Source organism: Ovis canadensis, chromosome 11, assembly GCF_042477335.2.
Source record: "Ovis canadensis isolate MfBH-ARS-UI-01 breed Bighorn chromosome 11, ARS-UI_OviCan_v2, whole genome shotgun sequence".
In the NCBI taxonomy this organism is placed as follows: Eukaryota; Metazoa; Chordata; class Mammalia; order Artiodactyla; family Bovidae; genus Ovis; species Ovis canadensis.
Window position 1 is genome coordinate 56,296,616 of NC_091255.1, and position 23,084 is coordinate 56,319,699.

General features: G+C 48.8%; 2 protein-coding genes across 3 annotated transcripts in view; both read left to right on the forward strand.

The window, feature by feature from the left end:
* The window catches only part of DCAF7 (DDB1 and CUL4 associated factor 7), a 30,900-nt gene extending 18,442 nt beyond the window's left edge, over positions 1-12,458 (forward strand). Inside the window, exons 2-8 of one of the 2 annotated variants that reach the window (XR_011246814.1) lie at positions 447-605; positions 1,284-1,395; positions 1,771-1,889; positions 5,098-5,307; positions 6,232-6,349; positions 7,585-7,822; positions 12,395-12,458. Coding sequence is in view for 1 of the 2 variants with exons in the window: in XM_069541698.1 (XP_069397799.1) it covers positions 447-605; positions 1,284-1,395; positions 1,771-1,889; positions 5,098-5,307; positions 6,232-6,349; positions 7,585-7,757 (891 nt within the window). In the remaining variant the exon portion in view is untranslated. Of the gene's footprint in view, positions 1-446; positions 606-1,283; positions 1,396-1,770; positions 1,890-5,097; positions 5,308-6,231; positions 6,350-7,584 lie in introns of both variants that reach the window. The other variant, XM_069541698.1, reaches the window with a different exon arrangement.
* A 3,107-nt stretch (positions 12,459-15,565) lies between these two features.
* TACO1 (translational activator of cytochrome c oxidase I) lies at positions 15,566-22,871 on the forward strand. The gene is made up of 5 exons (XM_069543707.1): positions 15,566-16,043; positions 16,337-16,443; positions 17,930-18,057; positions 18,735-18,912; positions 19,254-22,871. Exons 1-5 carry the CDS (start codon positions 15,764-15,766, stop codon positions 19,452-19,454), a joined length of 894 nt encoding a protein of 297 aa, XP_069399808.1. The 5' UTR covers positions 15,566-15,763; the 3' UTR covers positions 19,455-22,871.
* The last annotated feature ends 213 nt before the right edge of the window (positions 22,872-23,084 follow it).

Genomic DNA, 23,084 nt, shown 5'->3' on the forward strand with positions numbered 1-23,084 from the left:
GGGAAGTCCCACGATTGCCTTATTTTAGGTGAGACGTTACTTTGTTGGATGGCATTAAATGCCCACGGCACTTCTAGTCAAGGAGTCACTAAAACCATGGCTGCGTGTCTTCAAGGTCCTCGGGCTGCAGGAGAAAAGTGTAAGCAGCTGGGCAGATAATGGCAGCTCTGTGGTTGAATCAAGAGTGCAGAGAGTTGGATTCAGGAAGCCTGTCTTCAAATTTGGTCTCTGCCCCTTACTAGCTCTGCGGTCTTCAGTGTGACTTGGTCCCTCTGAGGCTGGGTTTCCTCGTCTGAGCAGCGGGTTCGCTGGACTAGATGCCCCCCACCCAGTTGTTCTTGACTCTGCAGTGAAGGGTGGTTCAGTGTTAGGACTGCTGACGGGCTCTGGAGTACTTGGTAAGTGAGAAACCAAAGTTTACGTGGCTCCATTTTGTGGTGTTATAGGTTCAGCTCGTGGGTTTAGACGAAGAGAGTTCAGAGTTTATCTGCCGGAACACCTTCGACCACCCGTACCCCACCACCAAGCTCATGTGGATCCCTGACACGAAAGGCGTGTATCCAGACCTGCTGGCGACGAGCGGCGACTATCTCCGCGTGTGGAGGGTGAGCGGGCACTCGACTGGCTGCTGGTGGCAGCTGTGGACTCACAGAGTGCAGGCCGGGGCTGGCGGCCGGGTCACTGCAGCCAGGAGAAGCAGGTGGCAGCGGGTGTGGACTGAGCTTGTTGGGCTCAGCAGATGTCCTGCTCAGTTTGGCCCAGATTTCCTTGAAGTCTGGCTGCAGTCAGCCCTGGAAACTCAGGGCTAGGTGAACGTGATTTAAAGACGAGAGCCTTCTGTGGGGTGGGAACACCAGTGGCCTCTTATTCTGCTCACAGCTAGGCTATTTTTGAGTACATTGAACGAAATCCCAGGCCACTGCTTCTGTTGTAGCGTGGCAGTGGCCAGTGGGCCTCGCCTCCCGTCAGCTGAGCCATCACCACAGCTCTCCTATAACTGGAGGTGTAGCACCCGGGCAGGCGGGTGCAGACACTGATTTGGGTAGGATGAAAAGACCTCTTGCCTTAGAAGGATTTGGGGGTGAAAATTTGGAAAATAGCTGGGCGGAGGAGAAAGCTTGGAAAGAAGTAGCATTCAAGTCATTCCTCTGGGCTGTAGTATTCTTCATGATAAAACTGTCTCCACACATCTTACATTTACTAAGGTATCATCTGAAAGAGGCTTGGAAGATTTTTTGTGAAGCTAAGACTGGCTGAGTTTGTAAAAATTATTGTTCCTTCAGGTTGGCGAAACAGAGACCAGGTTGGAATGTTTGCTGAACAATAACAAGAACTCGGATTTCTGTGCTCCTCTGACTTCCTTTGACTGGAATGAGGTGGATCCTTATCTTTTAGGTAAGGAGCCAGGGAGGGGGTATCCTGGTGTGAAGAAGCAGAGATACATGTTCTGAGCTGTCTCACTGGGCCTTGAGGTACGTGCAGCCTCCTAAAATGGGGCTGAGCGGGAAAGAGGCCAGATAAGGAATGTGGTTATTAATTCCTCCCGTGGAGTCGAGCTTCCCACATGTGCAAGTCTCATCTCTCCAGGCAGAGGCTAAGGCCCTGGGTGAGGATTGAGTACATGGCGCTTGGGTTCTCCTGGTTCCCTCCCTGTACTCAAGAAGTGCTTGCTACATGTCTCCTGGGCTCAACAGATGAACAGGCACAAGGAGAGGGGCTGGCGTGGGACCTCAACCCCGGCAGCCGCTGACCCACACTGGTTGTTTGCAGGCACCTCTAGCATCGACACTACGTGTACCATCTGGGGGCTGGAGACCGGGCAGGTGTTGGGGCGAGTGAATCTCGTGTCTGGCCACGTGAAGACCCAGCTCATCGCCCATGACAAAGAGGTACTGATGCTGCTCTGCAGGTGCTTTCTCTGCCTTAGTGTGAGGTCAGACCGTTATCTTCCTTTTTTGCAAGTGACGTGGAAGGTCATTATATAATGCTGATGTCTTCTCATCTAAATTGAGAGCAGTAGTATGTCAAAACAGTGGAAAACAGTATGTTTATATGAACATATAAACAACTTATTCTGTAGTCTGTTGTTTTTCTTTTTGTGCCAGAGATTGCTGGTTTTTAATAACAGACTCTCTTAGAGGCAAACTTGGACCTGATGTGATTAAAAAATAATCTTATAATTTTAGGGTAACACTTACCTTGAAGTATGTTTACTTTTTTGGGAGCAGGAAGGCAAGAAGAGGGGGAATTTCCTGGCAGACAAAACTAATTGATTAACTCTTCTGTAAACTTGTTTTATGAATTTCTAGTATGTTCACTTAATACTTATATGTGTAATACTATTTGGAATTGAATATGGTTAACTTTGATGGTGATGTTTCTCCTATGTGTATTGGAAGAGCTGAAGGGAGTGAGCTCTAATTGTATTTACAGAGCCTTCTTCTGAGTGGTTTTGTAAAATGGTCATAAATCTTTTAACTCCCAGAGCCACCACGTGCTGGTCCTCCACCAGGGAAATCACAGGATGTCTCCTGTGGGTAGTGTTTCCTTTTCCCTCCAACTCCTGTGCAGCGAGGAGTGTTAATGTCTGTACAGATTAAAAGGATGCGTAGACATTAGGTGAGAGCTGTGAGGTTGTCCACAGAAGTTGGTGACTAGATTATCATTCTTAGTGAGAGGTCGTCCTTCAGCTTTCTGTGCTCCCAGCGCTGAGATCTGTTAAAGTCTGCTTGACTGGGTCACCATGAAACAAGGGGCAGAGAAAGAGAGCTTGACCTGCCGGGAACGCCAGGAAGGGCATCCTGGCACCCAGTGGAGCAAGTTGCTACATTTTGGTTCTGTGACACTTAGCATGTGTTCTCTGTCAGGGTCCAACCCGGAAAACTAGAGCTACTCCGCATGTTTAACCTGAGGGGATTTAATGAGGAGATGGCTCACACAGCTGCTGCTGCTGCTGCTGCTGCTAAGTCGCGTCAGTCGTGTCCGACTCTGTGCGACCCCAGAGACGGCAGCCCACCAGGCTCCCCCGTCCCTGGGATTCTCCAGGCAAGAACACTGGAGTGGGTTGCCATTTCCTTCTCCAGTGCATGAAAGTGAAAAGTGAAAGTGAAGTCGCTCAGTCGTGTCCGACTCTTAGCAAACCCATGGACTGCAGCCCACCAGTCTCCTCCATCCATGGGATTTTCCAGGCAAGAGTACTGGAGTGGGGTGCCAGATGATGGTAAAGATGCCAGATGGTGGTAAAGATGATGGTAAAGCTGAGGAGCCACACTGGCCGCAGTGAGGGCGTCTGGGCAAGAAGAACAGCGAGTTTAACAGCCAGCAGGCCCTGAACCAACACCCTGGCCTCAAAGAAATGAACCTCAGGATGGTTGTCCGGAGAGAAACATGACACCTCCCAGCACCTTTGATTTTTCTCTGTCCGCATCTCTGTTGAAGTACAGACTTGCTCGGAGGTTCTCATTGCTGCTGGCGGGTTGGTGCAGAGGAGGGTAGCGTGTAGAGGAGGGTAGCGTGTGTCTGGGAGTTGTCGCCCGCTCTTGGCTTCTGATGAAATATGTGGGTGGAACACAGAGGAAGGAGCAGTCAGAGTGGCTCTACACGCTTGGCTGTACTGCCCGTGGGCACCTTATTGCTTAGTGATGCTGCTGTGGTGTCCCTGTGCCTGGGAGTCAGAGCGCCAGCTGTGGGTGCACGTGTGGATAAACAGTGCCGGCCAGTGCCTAGGTCTGTCGGGTCTTGGAATGGCCAGCCTAGTTTCCTGCTGAACCACTCCTCGTTCCCACCGTAGAGAGGGAAGTGCAATTTCTTCATTGTCAGCCAGAGGAAGGGCAATTTATGATGTTGATTTGAAACAGATGCTTGTTAGTCAGTGTCCCCCGGAAGGTAGAACCTCAGGAAGGCTGGAGTCACAGTGTGAGGGACAGGTTCCACTCATGTCTCCCCAGAAGTCAGCTCTTACAGTCCTTGACCCCAGGAGATGGGTTTTGTTTGGCATTTTTGTTTTTTGTTGTTCAACATTTTGTTTTTCTTTTTTTCTCTCTCCGCTTGTCTGGCTCTGGCTTTGTCGGTCTCTCTTTGTCCCTTTCTTTCTCTGAAGCCCTCTGTTGCTCTCTGCCTGTTTTCTCATAGACGTTAGTGCAATACAAAGTTTGCAGCAGGTAATAAATGCATGCGAAGAGTTGACTCATTGCAAAAGACTCTGATGCTGGGAGGGATTGGGGGCAGGAGGAGAAGGGGATGACAGAGGATGAGATGGCTGGATGGCATCACTGACTCGATGGATGCGAGTCTGAGTGAACTCCAGGAGTTGGTGATGGACAGGGAGGCCTGGTGTGCTGCGATTCATGGGGTCGCAAAGAATCGGACACGACTGAGTGACTGAACTGAACTGAATAAATGCAGAAGAAAATAATTCAAAACCTAAGTTGTTATACTTATGAACACAAACCAACTAGGAGAAACAGCATTTCCTAGGAGAGCAATATTAACCCTCTTTGTAAATAAAGGAATACCCGAGCCTCCCATGATTCAGAGGGGCTCTTACCTCTTTCTTGCACATGGGTCTCAGGTCCAGGTTTCACAGCAGAACTGTGGTCAGAGGAGGGCCACTTCTGCCTCTCCAGTCGATGACCTCAGCCTTCCTGTGGTCATGGACTGCTCTGATTGTACATAGATGAAAGCCACAAGGGCCAGGAAATAAATGTCTCAAATCTCGTAACAGAGCGGCAGGAGACTGGTTCTGGCTTCATTGAGCCTGTCCAAGCCGACCGGATAGAATACTTGCTGAGTTATCTGTGCTCTGTTGGTCAGCAGAGTGTGTGCTGTGTTACCGCGGGAGGTGGAGGAAGAATACTTGGAAGGCAGCAAGTGAGAGGAAGCCTACCAGCTTCCACTGTAGGATGGTCGTCACTGTTTGGGAAATCGTTGGTGTTAGCACCCTCAGTTTCCAGTCCTCGCAGGCGTGGTGTGGCTTTATTTACCTCCTTCCAAGTCATGAGCAGGGGTTTAGATGAACCAGGGGACAGTAGGTTTCCCTGTGATATGAAAAGGAGGTAACTGACCTGAATCTGACAGTTGCTTCTTACTCACCAACAGGTCTACGACATTGCATTTAGCCGGGCAGGGGGTGGCAGGGACATGTTCGCCTCTGTGGGTGCTGATGGCTCGGTGCGGATGTTTGACCTCCGTCACCTAGAACACAGCACCATCATTTACGAAGACCCACAGCATCACCCACTGCTGCGCCTCTGCTGGAACAAGCAGGACCCCAACTACTTGGCCACTATGGCTATGGATGGAATGGAGGTGAGAACCCCACTTCGGGCTAACCTAGGCCCTGCCACTCTGCTCCAGCCCGGCTTAGTGGATCCAGGAGAGCGGTTCTCAGCTGATGGCAGTTTTCTCCCCAGAGGATTTTTGGATCCACCTGGAGCCGTTTTGGATTGTCCCAACTTCGGAGGGGGTGGGGGGTGCAAGAAGGGGTGGTGCTCCTAGTGTCTGGGAGTTGGAGGCCTGTGGTGCCCAGGACCACTCCCCGCAACACACAGCACAGCGTTGCCCCACCCCAATGTCAGGAGTGCCGAAACTGAGAAAACCTGACCTAGAGTAAGGGCCGTGTGTCGAGAACTTGTAATACATAGAGAGCTGGACTCAGAGCCAAGAAAAGCAGTATCTAAAAAGTCAACCAAATCATTCATGCTTCTGGTGCCGAGTAGACAAACAGGCAGTTTTCCCTCTGTCGTCTGGGCAGAGTCTTCCAGCCTTAGTGAATAGACAGGGAAATGGCCGCCGTGTAGCCTGTTGTTTCACAGAAGCAGTCAGTTGTGGGTGCACATGACGCTGTGATGAACTGTGTTTTGAGGAAGCCAGTACCTTTCAGATTCTGCTTTGGGGTTCAGGGGAGAGGGCTCTCATCTGCCCAGCTGAGCAGGCACAGAATTCTGAGTACACCTGATGGCTCATGGTGGATTATTCACATTCGTGTTACCTGCCTGTCCGCCTCCCCTGCAGCCTAGAAGCCCCATGTGGCTTGTGATACAGACTATAAATGGCCCGTGCCTTTGTTTCCTTTTTCCTCAATCTTACAGTTATTTTGGGGACCCCTCTGTCTCTAAGAGTCTGTTAAGTCTACAGATGAGCAAGTTATATGTACACTTTTTTTTTCTCCCTTGTGTAGTATCTTTTTTTTTTTTTCCTGTCACCCACCGGGGTTTCTTGTTCTTTCTGCAGGTGGTGATTCTGGACGTCCGAGTTCCCTGCACGCCTGTCGCCAGGTTAAACAACCACCGAGCATGCGTCAATGGCATTGCGTGGGCCCCACACTCATCCTGCCACATCTGTACTGCAGGTAATTACTGGAGGGGGGTGATGGGAAGGATTACTGGAGGCTGGTGATGGGAAGGGAGGTGGGGGGAGGTTTTCCTCTGGTCTCCTTAGCATCATAATCCTCACTCTATCCCAAGGAAGGTTTGAGAGATTTACAGAGAGTGATGCCACTGAGAACCTCCCTACACTAGCGTAGCTGAAACAGTCTGAACTCCCAGATGATCTTGTACCCTCAGTGATAATCAGAGAATCTGTATACTGTCTACATCGTATACAGTTACAGGCTTGTGTTGCCCGCTGTGTGCCCCCAGAATCCTGGCTTGCACAGGACGTGCATCCAGGAATATGAGAAGAGGGGCAGTCTCCTTGGCTGTAACCTCCGCCCCACTGCCCCCCGCCCCTGCACTGAGCTCTGGGTACCTTGATGGGCCCTGCAGAACCTGACTGGATCTGCAGCATGTGATGTGTAGTTCCCGTTTCACCATCTGCTAGACCCCAAGAGGACCCCTTAAAAATGTGCTGGCCGTCAGAGTTCTTTTATCATGGAAATAACGTCTGGTATTAAAAATTAAACAACACTGAAACAACGCAGAGGTGTATGAAACAGGAGGGTGAAAGTCATCGTCCCTCCTTCCTTTCCCATTTCCACCTTAGCAGTGTAGTTTGGTGGTTTGGGGCCAATTCAGCATGAATTTGGAAGCATGAAGCTTTTCTTCCTGGGGCCCTCTGCTCATGCCTGTCCATGTTGTTGAAGCACAGCCAGAGGCGCAGCCAGAGGCCCAGGCCCACCCACTTCCTCTGAGCCTCAGGTTGTGGCCTGCCTTCTTCATTGTGGCCCTCGCTGATGCATGTATGTCCGTAGGATGGGGGAAAATCCCATTAAATTGAATCATCAGAGCGGGATCTTTAATGACTCAGGTACTTTAAGTGGCTGAAGGTGCCATGTAGGGGATCGCATCCCGGCTTTCTTCCCTGATGTCCGCCTCAGAGGAGATGAGGTGTTGGTCTGAGTCCCTCTGCCATCCCCACTCTGCTGTGGGGAACGGGCCCTGAGATGCAGAGGTGGAGGGCTCTGCCATTCACTGGTGCGGAGCTCTGTGGCGCAGGGCACCTGCCTTAACATTTCCTCATCATTGAAACCTCCCTCCATGGGGTTTGGGTGAGTGAGTCTTTGTAAAGTGTGCCCCCCCCTGATGCAGGGCTCATGACCCTCACTGCCTGAGTGGTGACTTGCCTGCTGGCTCTCTGTGCCCCCAGCGGATGACCATCAGGCCCTCATCTGGGACATCCAGCAGATGCCCCGGGCCATCGAGGACCCGATCCTGGCCTACACAGCCGAGGGGGAGATCAACAACGTGCAGTGGGCATCGACCCAGCCTGACTGGATTGCCATCTGCTACAACAACTGCCTGGAGATACTCAGAGTGTAGTGTCAGTGGCGTCGTGCCCACACGGCAGGGGCTCGTGTGTCTCCCGCCTCTGCCCCACCCCCAGAGTAAGAAGACGCGCGTTTCCGGTGGCCAGTACGTCTGTCATCGCTTTGCACCCGCTGTTAGCAGAAACTGCTCCAAAGTCCCCGGCCAGCCGCCCACCGCTCGCTGTGCCGGACTCAGCGCCGCGTGGCGCCTCCTCAGCCCAGGGCTGAGTGTTTTGATTTCTCTCTCCTTTCCTCATCTCCTTTGGTTCTGCTATTAAAAATTTCTGTATATCTGTTTGTCAGCCGTCATGTTAATGAGCTCTGTGGGCAGCGGCTGTGTCTGTATTCATCTGTCGCAGATGTCTCTGTCTGCCCAAGACAGCAGTCTGGGTCCTTGTCCATGTGAGCACTTCCTGGGAACAAACACCAGTTTGAAACTGTCTTTCTTCATGTTATCCGTGTCTCTTAACAAATTTCAACTTTGTATATTTTTTAATCTATCGGGCTAATTTTTTAACGAAAAGAATTTTACTCCCTGGCCTCTTCCTTGGTTTTATCGCCCTCCCTGTTGACACCTTCCTCTCTTCCCTCCCTGCCTGGATCTGGCCTCAGGCCCCTGACCCTCCGAGCAGTTTGCCTTCTTGAATCACTGCCTGGGCGGAACATACCTGACTGGGAGTCCCAAACCTCCTCGGTGCTCTGAAGTCAGCCACCTCACACCTTTCCTTGGCCTGGCTCTTGTCGAGGGCATTCTGAGCTCCAGAATAGACATGTGACCCCTGCTCTTACTCCCTCAAGTACATACGCCTGTCCAGCCCCCCAGGACCTACTGAGCTAGCCAGGCTAATGGGGGTGCCCGACTCCCAGGGGACGGTGGCAGGAAGGCTGAGCTTAGAGCATGTTTCCGGTCCACAGTTTAAGAGTCTTGTTTTTCTCTCCAAATATAAGCCCCCAGCCATCCTCTTTCATGTCTTAAACGATAGGCAGGCGTGATGCATCAGCTGAACTTCAGTATCTCTGTTTAGTTCACTGTGACTGGTGGTACGTTGGCCACTCTTCCGCTAGAGAGGAGAGAAAGCCCTCCTTGGCAGGTGCCCAGTCTGAGTGTCCATCCCAAACAAGATCTCCTCTAGGCTGTGGGAGACAGTCAGCTCTTGCAGAGGATGGATTCAGGCTGGGGTCATCCCAGGCCATCAGTTAACCAGAGAGCAAGAGACGCTTCAGAGACCCAGGGCCAGCCAGTTCAGAGCCCCGCAAACCCATCAGTCGCCCCGCCCCAAGTTTCAGTTCTGAGCAGTATTGGACATGGAGGCGGTGGGTGTCCTTTTCCGTTAGATGAATGAGTTCCAGGGAGGGGTCTTGTGTGTGACTCTGGTGGTAGGCGAGTCCTTGGGCGGGCAGAGTTTGGGACACGCCCAGAGTCGGGGGGGAGTCTGGTTTGCCACGCTCTGCCAAGTGCCCGAAGGTTTCTGAGACCCTCTGAGTTGAGCAGCTGGGAGTAGAGAGTAGCAGGCCTTGGCCCCGAAGATCTTATCCACAGGGGCTCTCACCTGCTCTTGAGAAACAAAGCAGCTAGCTTTGTGTTTCTGGGCCCTTAAAGTCTCTTGGTTGAGTCTCCCTTTTCAGAAGCAGATGGATTGGTATCCCCAAAGTCATAGCTCTTTGCTTTCATACATGGGGGCTTATCCCAAAGAAAAAGCCTCTTTTTCCTTTTCAGTCAGGGTATTTCCCCTTCTACCTTCATTCTTGCTTCTGATTTGGGGGCTCTCCAACTGGCTGTCCACTTGGCCAATCCTGCGTTTACCGCCAGCTTTGCCCTGCGTCATTTTTGGACATGTGACACGAACCAGTTCTTGGTCAGAACCCTCCTTTGCTTGTTATTGTGACTGATGGTTCCAGGGTCCTTCCCTCAAGGATAGCAAGGCTAAGTTGAATGTTGCTGGCTCTGGGAGGCCATCAGTTCCTTCCTGTGGAAAGGGTCTTGAAATGGAGTCTAGTGGGAAAGGTCGTTCTGGGGACAGGGCTTAACTCAGTGAGCTCTGAGTTAAGATCCCTTCCCTGATCTGCACTTTTGTGGTCTGAGTGGTGAGGAGATTTGTCACCTGGAACTTGAAAGCAACCTGGAGAGAAAAGTTAGTTACTAGGAATGAGGATATTTTGGACAATGTTGCTATTTACCTTGGAAACCAACAACTTTTGTTTTTTTTTCTTTGCTTTGCCCTGTGGACTCCCAGCCCTGTCACCCACCTTAAGCCCTGAGGTGTGGTCCTCTTCCTCCCAACATCCCACCTGGGCCCAGGTGAGACTCCGCAGCTCACCTGGGGGGAGAGAGATGCACACACGCGGGCATGCATGCACGCACACACGCGCAGTAGCTGGGATGCCAGAATTTTGAAGGCTCCCTCTCCCTCCCTTCATGCCCTGAACCAGATGGCCTCAGGGCTGAGGAGGGGATTTCTGTAGTCTCAGGATTTAGAAAGCCTCTTAGTCAGCCACGCTTCTGGAAGCAGAGATCTGCTGTAGTTTCAAAAGCAAGTGTTGGTTTAATTTGTTTAGGTTCTCAGATTGCCAGCTGGAGAGAAGAGGTGGGAGGCGCTGCCTCTGTCCTTGAAGGTGAGAAGCGCCCTGGGAAGGCTGCGCTGGCGCCTCTCGGCTCTGGCCCTCCCGGCTGTCGCCCTTTGACGTGGCCTTGGACCCCTGAGCCACAGCCACCTTTGTTTTCCTTGTCCTCCCTGTGGGGAGGCAGGTGCTGAATGTGTCAGGCTTCAGGCTCCCCGTCAGAGAGCTGGCAAAAGTCCTTCGGAAGCGTGTTTACACCCAGGAGAGTCGGAAGCGTTTCTTTCCAGGAAGGAACTAGGCGCACGATGAGGAGTTGAAGAAAGAAGATGTTTGATGATCAGGGGAGCATCTCTTATCAGAACCAGGATCGACTCTCAGAGTACTGGTTGAGATTTGAGAAGAAACAGAAAAAAAACTGAGACTCCCAACAAGTTTTTGATGACAGGTGTGGCTGAAATTTTAGGAGGAGATTGAGGATGGGGGAGGAAATCAGTGATGAAGAAGAAAATATTCGAGGGTGGTACAGGTCGGAGGTGAGGAAGCAGGCAGGCTGTCATGTGGCCGTGGGGTGAGGCTGTTCTCGGGCTGTGTCAACCTTCCAGGACCATTCAGCAGTGTCTGTGATGCTGGGGACAGGGTGACAGAGGGACCCCTTCCTGTTGCATTTCAACCCTGCTGTTGTTTGGTGGCAGAAATCTGCAGGAGTTGAGAGCCCCTCAGTCCTTCCAGACCATGCCTCTTCTTGGTCGTAGGTTTGTAGACAGCAGAAGCAGAGGTTGCAAGGTCATACTGACTCCCCACCCCGCTGTTCTCTTTCTCTTCCTCTTACCTCCCCACCCCTTGCCCCTGTAGAGCTCTCTTCCTGCTGCAGCCTGGGCCTTGAATTCCCAGCCTGCGACATACGTAGGGGCTGCACAGTCTGCCAGCTATGGGAGGCCCACCTAGTATCTTCCCTCCACTGTTGCCAGCTCCTTTGACTGCCCGGCTTAGGGGAAGGGAGACCATTAAAGCAGAAGCCCCAGAGCGGACTCTGCCCTTTCCTGTCTGCGCTCCGGGATAAGCAAGGAAGGTTATGCTAGTCACTTCAGTTGGGTTTTCCCTGGGAGGAGAGCTGAGCTGAGCAGTCAACTGTGACCCCTGGGCCAGGCTCTCCAAGAAGGGTTGTCCCTGCACTGGCTGGGCCAGCTACTCAGTGTTGCATAGCCCCGCCCTCTTTTCCCACCATGTCATTGCTGCTAATGGTCAAGGTCAAATATATGGCCACATGGAATGGGCCAGGTCCTCTCAGGCTCATTTGTGGATGTGATTTTTTTTTTTTAAAGAATGGAAACATGCAGGTGCCTTCCCGAGAGGCTTGGACTGGTGTCTCCAACCAGAAACAGATAAGCTAATCAGAGTATGAACTCAAGAGGAGGGATGTTAGCAGTCTGTGTAACAGCTGGAAAACGTCCACGTACTGGCCTTTAGGACAACCCAGGGGATCAGAACTCGGGATCCCTGCTCTTTAAAAGAACGTTCTCACCTTGGGTTGATAATGCAGTGTGTTATGAAACTTGTGGAGCTAAAGCTTGGACTTGCTGGAGTCAAAGATGGATCATTTGATGTGGTTCCTGTGTATGTGATGACCCCTGTCAGTGACCTTCCAGCCTTCCTCCCCGAGCGTGAATTTGTAGCATGGTTGTACAAATCTCTCTGTAGAAAATGGAGGTTTCTTGTTCTTTGAAGTGTTAAGCTCTAGCCAATCAGTTTCTGTCCCCTTTAGCCTAGTGTGTCTGAACTTAATTTCTCGCTATGTATTTAAACTTTTCCTCTGTATCATAGGTTTTGTGGCATCCCACGGTCAGGTGGAGAGGAAGCTGCCCCTTACAGAACTGTACTGTAACCATTTTTTAAAGAAACATTATTTTCACAGGACTGATTATACACAGGGCTTGTAAAAAAATTTTTAACACTGTGCTGTGAAACCACGCTGGTAAATCTCCATTGAAGGCTACTTCAAAGGCACCTGAAAGTGGAGTGTTATATCTATGACTTTATTTCTTGCTTCCTAAGTATATTAAACCTAATTTTCACCCTTTCATTCTGTTTCAGCCTCCTGTATAAGAAGTACCGTATTTTCTGCCCATCTTACTTTGTAATAAAACTTGAACATGTATAGACTGACTGAATTTCTTCTTGTGATAAATTCAGTTCTTCCCATTCTGCCATGGTGGTCATGTTCCAGAGACACTGGCCAGGCGATTAGACTCTACCTCAGCCCATCACACTATCTGATGGCCTAACTCATCACCTGTAACAAAACAGGGCACCTGCTGCCTGCCAGGGGCCCATGACCTTCAGGTTGCTTGCAGGGGACTGGAAGAGACATCCATATAAATAAATACTGGCCATGTCCAGTGCAGTGACTCAGATTCAGGGTTCCTGGTGGCCCTGCGGAGGAGAGGGTCACCTGTGCCTGGATGGGAGTCACGGGATCAGGGAAAACTTGATGAGACAAAGTTGCTTGAACTGGGTTTTGAAGATTGAGTTGGGAGTTTTCTGGGTATAGAGAAAGGCATTTAAGGCAGAGAGAACATGCAAGTACAGATCTAGAGAGGGTAGATTTCTCCCTCAGTCCACTGGTTAAGACCTCACCTCCCAATGCAGAGGACGCGGGTTCAGTCCCTAGTTGGGGAGCTAAGATCCCGCATGCCTCCTGGCCAAAAACACCAAAACAGGAACCAGAAGCAATATTGTAGCAAATTCAAAAAGACTTTAAAAACTGTCTACATCAAAAAAATTTGCAGTTGCTGGAGGGAAGGGATGGTTAGGGAATTTGGGGTGGTCATGTACACACTGCTGTATTTAAAATGGATAACCAACAAGGACCTATCATAGAGCACATGGAACTCTGCCCAATGCTAGGTGGCAGCCTGGATGGGAGAAGGGTTTGGGGGAGAATGGATACATGTATATGTATGACTGAGTCCCTTCGCTGTACATCTGCAACTATCACAACATTATTAATTGGCTATACCTCAATACAAAATAAAAAATTCAAAGAATAAAGGAAAACCTAAAAAGTAAATGTTAAGGTACAGACATGTATGAAGGGGTTATGTGAACATGCAGAGGAGGGCATCTGAGCCCAAATGGAGAATTTGGAGAGTTTTCCTCCGGCGGGAAATGATGCCTGAGCTATAAATCTTGAAGGAAAGACAAAAACTAGCCAGAAGTGAGATTGAACAGCAAAGACACAGGTTTGTGTTTAATACAAGAATTGGGAGAAGCAATCTGGTATTTCTATATAAACTGCAAAGTACAGGGAGGAGAGTGCCTAGCCCCAAGGAGCTTCAATAAAAAAAGAAACGGAACAATTCATAAGTGTACTATGTATGGGCTTCCCTGACAGCTCAGTTGGTAAAGAATCTGCCTGCAATGCAGGAGACCCTGGTTTGATTCCTGGGTCTGGAAGTTCCGCTGGAAAAGGGATATGCTACCCATTCTAGTATTCTTGGGCTTCCCTTGTGGCTCAGCTGGTAAAGAATCTGCCTGCAATGCGGGAGACCTGGGCTTGATCCGTGGCTTGGGAAGATCCCCTGGAAAAGGGAAAGGCTACTAACTCCAGTATTCTGGCCTGGAGAATGCCATGGACCGTATAGTCCATGGGGTCACAAAGAGTCGGACACAACTGAGCGACTTTCACATAAATATACTATTAATTACAGCTAAAAATTCAAAGAACTCAAGATCACTTTACCTGAGGTGGTGACAGCTGAACTGGGTCTTGAAGCATGATAAAGATCTTACCAGCAAGATAGTGACATCACTCCAAGCAGAAAGGAGCAAAGAAGTGATAACTTCTATTCAGAGTACAGTGAGTAATTCCCTCTGACCTGACTAGTGTTAGGGCGTGAGACCAGAAAAATGAGTAGATCTGAGTTTATGGAGATTTTTATATAATAATAACAAAGTCTATACCTGTGTATTTTATCCATTATCCCATTTAATCCTGGCAAGGCTATTCCGGCCTCCCTGGCTATTCTTTACTCAGTGGTAAAGAATCTGCCAGCCAATGCAGGAAACTCGGGTTCCATTCCTGGGTAGGGAAGATCCCCTGAAGAAAGAAATGGCAGCCTTCTATAATATTCTTGCCTGGGAAATCCCATGGACAGAGGAGCCTGGTGGGCTATGTATAGTCCACGCCGTGGCAGAAGAGTCAGACAACCTTGAGACTAAATAACAACAAGGCTATTTACAGGTCAGAAAATTGAAATACAGGAAATAAAGGAGCTTGCCCAAGGTTACACTAGTAATAAACGGGGTTTGAACCCACCAGTTCAAACCAGAGGCCACAAGCTTAAGCTGTTTAACACACCAGGTCCTTTGGATTTAACCTCACCAGCTTGGGAGCCACTGGAAAGTTTTCACAGCCGCTGGCTTTGTTTCTTCTATCCCTTCTCTTCCTAATGGCCTCAGTGTTCTCTTCTGGGAGAGGAGAGGGAAAACGCAGAGGGGAATTTGGCTCTTGAAAATTCTTCTGTATTTTCCTCCCTCTCCAGGATGGCAAGTGTCAGTTACTTTTAGGGACTTTGTCACTATGGTCCTCTCTGCTATCTACATCAGCCCTTACTTTAAGGGCTTTCCTGGTGGGTCAGATGGTAAAGAATCCTTCTGCAATGCAGGAGACCCAGGTTTGATCCCTGGGTCGGGAAGATCCCCCTAAAAAAGAGAATGGCTACCCACTCCAGTATTCTTGCCTGGGAAATCCCATGGACAGAGGACCCTGGCGGGCTGTAGTCCATAGGGTCGCAAAGAATCGAACATGACTGAGCGACTAACGCTTTCACTTTATTACTTAAAAATAAAGCTCTAAGGGCTTACTTTGCGTTTTCAACCCTCCTACGTTGGTAAAGCAAGTAGTAGCATCCTTTACAGATAGTGAAGAGGAAGTTCAGAGAGACTAAGTGACTGGACAGATCACATCTCTGCGGACGATTTCCTTACCTGTAAAGTGAAGTGACTGAATTATCTCTTTGCAACAACAATACATTTATCATTCTAGACCTGCTCAGAGTTGGGAAGCCATTCTGAAGCAGAATCAGTTTCATAATCCAGATACATCTCTAGTAAGGGACGTAAAGTCCAGCGCTCCCCAGGCAACCGAAGGGATTGAGTACAGGGTTGCCTCACGTAGGTCTGGGTTCTGCTCAGTGGGTACAGAAAAGTACGTACCAAGCTGCGGAACGGCTTTTGCGGGCGGTGGGGACGCGTTTTTGGAACGGACCAGGGAAAGGAAGTGTGTTACACCATCGAATGTACCCTCTCCCTGCTGCCGCGGGGATAATGCGGCGTCCTTGGCGTTCTCGCTGTCCTGGGCGGGCCTGAGCCTTTGGGTCTCCGGTGACGGGCAGAGGAGGCTACCGGCTCTGGACGGGCTCGTTTCGGTGGCAGACTGACCTTGGCCCAGAGTCGGAGCCGATGGCAACTTGGGCTGTTATCAGCTTGAGCAGGGTCGCTGCCCAGTGCTTGTGGCCTCGAGGCCCCGGGGTCCGGGTGGCTCGTCCGCGCGCCGCCCTGGCCTTCCATCCTGAGCCCCCGTGCTGTAGCGCCGCTGGGGGTCGGACGCTGCACCTCACGGCCGAAGTCCCCGCGGGACACAACAAGTGGTCCAAAGTCCGGCACATCAAGGGTCCCAAAGACGCAGAAAGGAGTCGCATCTTCTCCAAGCTCAGCTTGAGCATTCGCTTAGCGGTTAAAGGTGAGAACCTGGCGGTCACCCACCGCTGGTAGCTACCACCCTCACTGTGCCCACGCTCTCACTTGCCTCCCAAACCCCTATCCCCGGCCTTTCATTTCAAATGAACTGGAAACGTCTCCCAAAATACTTACCCAGCTTTCATTCAAACATCGGATAAAGTGTCCTAAACGAACCGAAATCTAAGCGGTGACTTGTCTCTATTGGCTGATGGAGGGGAGGGGAGGGGAGGGCGTGGATGTCCCTTTTTTCTCATGTCTTATTGATATGTCTCTGCTTACTCTTTTCTATCTTAGAAGGAGGCCCCAACCCTGAGCTCAACAGCAACCTGGCCAGCATCCTAGAAGTGTGTCGCAGCAAGCACATGCCCAAGTCAACAATTGAGGCAGCGCTGAAAATGGAGGTGTGTCCTCAGTTTGAGCTTCCTGTTACTGATCACAGCCCCTACCAAATACATGTTTGGAAGGCCACCTCCCTTTAAATTATCAGAGAAGCGATATTGTTGACACCCTCAACTTAGAGCCTTCAGGTTACTCTTGGCCATTAGTTATGGGAGCATAGTCAGGAATAGGATGTATAGGTGGTGTACAGAACTGCCGCCTAAGACTATTGAGCTGAGTTGTGAGGAGCTGGGGGAAAAAGAAAGGGCAGAGTATGATGTTAGGTTGAGGAAGGGTTTGTTTTTCTGATATTGATACCTTAAAGGAGAAAAGCCAGTAGAAATAGAGAAGGTGCAAATGATAGTGATGATGGGAGGGGCTGGGATGTAGAACCCAGGTGTGGGAATTATCTTCAAGTCCAGGTGAGGAGACACCTCTTCTCTGGGATGGATGGGAAGGATTTGAGGAAGTAGTAGTCATCTTAGTAACTAATAGTTATTGGGTATTTATTCCAGGCCAAGTTCTTTTTATTTTTTTTTCTGGCTGCATCTTGTGGCTTGTGAGATCTTAGTTCCCCAACCAGGGATGGAACCCGTGCCCTCTGCACTGGAAGCACAGAGTAGAGTCTTAACCACTGGACCACCAGGGAAATCTGGAGGCCAGGTTCTTTGATAAAAACTGTGTGTGCATAATTTCACTGAATCCTTGGAGCAACCTCAAGTTGGTAACTGAGGCACAGAAAGATTAGGCGACTTGACTAAGTCACACAGAAAATGACCTACTGGGAACCAGACAGACCCCAAAGCCTATTTTCGAACCATCCTGCACACTGTCTTCATATCAGGTGTGTGCAGATAAGGCACACACCTCCCCCCCCCCCCCCCCCCCCGCCGTGGTCCTTTATTTCCTTTGTGAAAGAGGGAGAGAAAAGTCATCAGTTGAGTGTTCCTGGGAAGACGGCAGGGCAAGGGGACAGAGAGAGAGGTGAAGATAAGGTATGTGGGCAAGGAATGAACAGAGGCAGCATGGGGTCTCCCCATGAGATTGGTCCCTGGAGCTTTTGATTGTTTGAATTTTGAGGCCATGCTATTCGATGAGGCCCAGGTGTGTGATTTCTCTTAGCAGTACACAGCAGCCCAGGGGTAGTCTCACAGGGGTTTCATGAAGGATAAAGTATAGGAGGATGAGTTTTAGTAGGAGTGATGGAGGGGTGGATGTGGGATTCAGCTGGGGAAGGGAGAAACCAAAACTGGGAGATGAGTGATTGATTGTTCAGGGACAAGATAAAGAGACTGCCTTCCAAGGAAGGGATAGGATTCCAGTTACCTCAAACATTGATCCCAAGAGCCTCCTCTCAGAGAGGGAGGACAGAATTAAAGCCTTAAGAGCCTAGGTGTCACCCCAGAGAGCCCATTCCGTGGAGTCAACTTTGTGGTGTTTGTGGTGCCTGGGCTGGCATGGAGGAGGGAATTAGGAAACAGGAAAATGTGTTTGTGTTATCTGTTGCAGAAAACCAAGGACATGTATTTGTTGTATGAGGGCCGAGGCCCCGGTGGCTCTTCTCTTCTCATTGAGGCGTTATCTAACAGTAGTTCCAAGTGCCACTCGGACATCAAACATATCCTGAACAAGAATGGGTAGGTGTGTGTCTGGGGAGAGTGGAAGGGGACAGAGACTCTAGGTTCTTATTCTGGGAGAGGTAAGTACTGTCGTTCCTGGTGGGTTTTCAGGTTTTACACACATGTCATCCTTAGCAGAATCCAGATGGCATCATCTGTTCTCCTTTAATGTGTTCTGAAGTGGGCAGGATCCCAAGGACAGGTGGAGGAGTGCTATGTCCAGTTGTCTCATCTGTCCATGGAATGTCCGGGTCTTGAAATGTCCCACCAGCAGTGTACTCTCAGTTGTACAGGAATTGATGAGCAGTCTTTGCAGCCTCCAAACTCCAGTCAGGGCAGAAAATAGAGGGTTGGGGACTTCCCCTGGTGGTCCAATGGCTGAGACTCTACACTCCTCATGTAGGGGGCCTGGGCTCGATCCCTAGGGGAACTAGATTCCACATGCCGCCACTAAAAGGTCCGGCATGCTGCAACTAAGACCTGGGCAGCCAAATTAATTAATCAAAATAAAACAGAGGGTTAGTGTTATGTTCGGATTATTCCCTTGCCCAGAGGTAGCCGGATCTTCTTCAGGAAGAGAGCGGCTTCGTGTCTGGTTATACTCCAGGGGTAGGGTGGGAATGAGTGCTGGGCAGTGCTGTGTGGAGGCTAAGTGTCTAAAGGGATCCATTCTGGCCCATTTCCTCGCCTATTAGGGGAATGATGGCCGAAGGAGCTCGGCACTCCTTTGACAAAAAGGGGGTGATTGTGGTTGGAGAGGAGGACAGAGAGAAGAAACCTGTGAACTTAGAGCATGCCCTGGAGCTGGCAATAGAAGCAGGAGCTGAGGATGTCAAGGAGATCGAAGACGAAGAGGAAAAGAACATTTTTAAAGTGAGTAGTAGCCATGGTGTCTGGTGGACTTCTGAGAGGGCCCTGATAGACGTGTTAAGTATTCTTCTCTCAGTCTCTTCTGTCCTGTGCCCCCCTGTCTGGGGGACAGGTGAAATAAAGAGCTCACATATTGCACAGATAATTTATTAAGTGAATACTGGATAGGACCTACTCTCCTGAGGACGAGAAGGATTCAGAAGCCTGAACACTCTGTTTCTGCCAGTGAAGACTTAAACCCAGTGATACATTTCAGGAATTTCATGCAGGTGTTTACAGACTTCTGTCCAGCTTTGTTGTGTTATCTCCTGGCTCCTTACCTCCTGACTTTGCTTTGTCCCTAGTTTATTTGTGATGCCTCTTCACTGCATCAAGTGAGGAAGAAACTGGACTCCTTGGGCCTATGTTCTGTGTCCTGTACGCTAGAGTTCATCCCCAACACAAAGGTGCGGCTGGCTGACCCCGACCTGGAGCAGGCTGCCCATCTCATCCAGGCGCTCGGCAACCACGACGATGTGATCCACGTCTATGACAACATTGAGTAGCCAGACTATACGTGCCCCCAGGCGGCCTATTCTGTAGCACAAGCGTCTGCAGCGTCCCCTGAGACTCAAGCAGATCGGGGGTGGGGGGCTGGTTTGCCTAGCCGGTTAGCAAGCATAGACCTGTGGTTTTGCGGTCAGCTGACTCGCTACATGTCCGTGAAGCCTCTCTGTCAGCTCTGCTGGTGTCTGGGCCCTCCTCGGTGAGTCCCCCGCGTCCTTCTCGATGTGGGGGGTGTGGCCAGTCACCTAGTCAAGCTCTGATCTCAGGAATCCGGCCCTTGTGGAAACCGTAGGCGCCCTGAGGGCCCATGTACTAGAAACTACTCTTCAATGATAACAGTAATTATTGACCGAATAGCTGCCCTGCTGTTGTGTGACTTGAGTTTTCCTGGGTTTGTGTCCAGTTGGTGGGACCCTCTTGACTTTAAGTCTGTGGGCTTAGTTCCAGTACTCCAGTCCCAAGACTGTATTTTTTTGATTGACCATAGACACGTGACTCCCTCCAGGTGCTTTGTGTTCTAGTGCTGGTCTAGAATCTCATTCTTTCACATACCTAATATCAATCAAACACCTACTGTGTACCAGGAACTGTACTTACAAGCTGTTCAACTGATGCCTTGTGCTGGATCTGCTCTAAGACATTGGACCTCAGGGAGAAGACACAGGATCTCTCTCCTGGAGCTGTCCGAGGGCAATGTGAACTGCTGTGCACACCTCCTTGTTCTCTTCCTGTGGCCTCTGTATCCTTCTTCTGCCAGAGAGCTTAAGGCTCTAGCACAAAGGGTGCCAGTGTAAGGGACTCCCAGGCCTTGCTTTGTCCAGGACCCTCTGTGTCCTGAGTGCTTTCACTGCTGAGTGGACCTATCAGTGGGCTGCACTCAGGAAAAGAAACACCACGCTGGTTTTGAAAGCTGTCTGATGCCCAGAATGCCCGACTCTGGCCCCTCTTGATCCCTGATGCCAGTTGGATGATGGGGCACTGGGAACTGGAAAGGAAATGAGAACAGAAAGAAGGGTGAAGAGCTGAGTCAGGAGCCTGGCCAGATGGGAAATAGGAGTCATGGTGCCTTTTGCTCCAAAGAGTCACTTCTAGGTTTAGACACACGAGGAGTGCCAACCACCTGTGCTGGAGCCCCAACCACCTGTGCTGGAGTCCGTCAAGTATGTGGGGCCTGGAGTAGCTTTTTGGTCCCTATTACTCACCTTCTTATAAGTTGGTTAAGGCAGTTCTGAGCTCGGTGTAATTTTCCTGAAGGAGCCTTAGGTAAATTAGGATGGAAAAGAACTAAAACCAAATTGGCTCTAAGTGATAGCTTCACTTTCTAGGAAAAACAGATTACTAATTCCATGATGACTTCAACAGCTGGAGAGTGAAGCCTGGGGGAAGAAAATCAATTAAATAATCCATTGTGGTGCCAAGGCGTGCGCTCTTATACCTCATTTCATAATGGTGGTACTACCTGGGATTTTTAGTTTTTATAGGAGATAACTCATCTAAATATCTGAATAGCATATCATTAAAACAGGGCAACATAAAGTTTAAATGCCACGTCCTAATTTACAAGATACTTTCATATTTTATTTATTTGACTTTCAAAACAAACGTATAAAATAGTCAGCCCAAGTATTTTATGCACAGATGATCTCATACCAAGCAGGTGAAAACTCTGTCTTGCGTTCATAGACCTTAGTTTATAAAATAGCTCTGTTTTGTGAATGTTGAATATAGATGAATTTGGAGAAATGTGATCATTTCTGACATGAGTAGTCTTGTACTAAGGAAGCCTGCTCGAGAAGGGAACTTGGTTACTCATGTGAATAGTCCTCTGATCTAATAGATAGGATTTGTTACTGTGAATTCTGTAAACCAGTTTGTTTGCATCAAGACATGCTAGACAGCTCTGCACTGACCCCTGGCGGTGCCCTGCAGTCTTCTTGCAGTTAATATGGAAAAGCCAGAAATGAAAGCTTACTCAGACCTGTTCTGACTCTAGATCTGATAAAGAGATCCTTAGCTACATAGGTTAAATAGCTGTTTAACTGAAAATTTAAGTAAAGATTGTATGAGCTGTTTTGCCACTAGAAATTATTTTTTAAAGAATATTTTATGTCAGAGAAAACATTTACAATATAATGTTAAATGAAAAACAAAGATTAAAAACTGTATGTATAGTGTGGTCCAAATTTTAAAATATATATGATGCTGTGTATATGAAATTTTAAGAAAAGACTAGAAGGAAGTATACCAGAATAGCAAAACTGACTATCTCTGGGTGATGATGTTATAACTGAGTTTTATTTTCATGTATTCCATTTATTAAGGAAGCATTTTTTAAAAAGAAGAAAACTAGTCACATTATCTTCCTACTAAGGAAGCAACATGTGAGCACCTGCGATTTAGGTGACCTTGAAGTCGAAAGAATGGGGTCTGGTCCTGGCTTGCCTTATCTTTGGTCAGTGTCTTAACAACAAAATCATTTAGCACCTTGAGCTGGCTTGGGCTCACTTTCAAGTGTCCTTTCAGTGGGCTGGAAGTTATCAGCGACAGGCTTTGTCCATAGCCTTGACTCTCACTGGGAAACACTCATGTAGTATGTAGCTGCTGTACCTCTGCCAGGGGCCCCGGCTGAATCAGACTGGAACAGTGAGGGCTCTGCCTCCAGCTAACCATGGAAATTCAGTTGTGTGGTTACTTTTATTTTTTTCTCTTGAAAACATATAACATAGATGTCATAGAGTTGTCTTGAGAATTAAATAAGTTAATATATGCTAAGCACTTAAAACAGTGCCTGGCAGTAGTAAGTATTCAATATATGCTGGCCTTTCTTCCCACTAAGTATAATGAACAGTTTTTAAAAACATTTTTAAATTTTACATTGGAGTAGAGTCAATTAACAATATTGTGATAGTTTCAGGTGTACAACAAAGCAACTCAGCCATCCATATACATGTATCCTGAATGAACATTTTTAAAAACTGAAATGTGACCATCCTATGTTTATCTGCTTTGTAACCTGCCCCCCACCCTCTCCTTCCCCTTCGCAGTATATCCTAGATGCCTTTTGGTATTGGGATGGAGAAGTCTACTTCTTTCTTTTTAATAGCTTCATGGTATTTTATTATTATTAATTAATGTGTCATAGTTTATTTAATTAGTCTCTATCAATGGATATTTGGATTGTTTATCTTACAGAAGATGCTACAGTGAATACTTTTTACCTTTGCTCCCTTGCAAAGTATTCTTCACGATAAATTTATAGAAGTGGAATTACAAAACACAAAGCAGTTTTTCTTTAGACGTAAATGTCAATATGTAAAAATGTAGAGATGTACAAACAAAGCAGAGAACCTAACTGATTGAACTGGTGATCTGAATATATTCTATGTTACCTCTGAATTAAAAGAATTTTCATCAAATCAGGTGATAGGTTTTTTGGTTTGTTTCTCTGTTTTACACCAAATTCATTGAGATATCCCTTCAGAGAATTTATTCATTGGTATTTGATGTTCCCTGTCATGTGTCCTGCGCTCTTGAGAAGTGGAAAGGAATGTGCAGCTGGTGTGTGCGTGGCTGCTTAATGGGACCAGTACTCGGAGGCCCTGAGCTCTAGGGTTGGGTCATGAAACTTG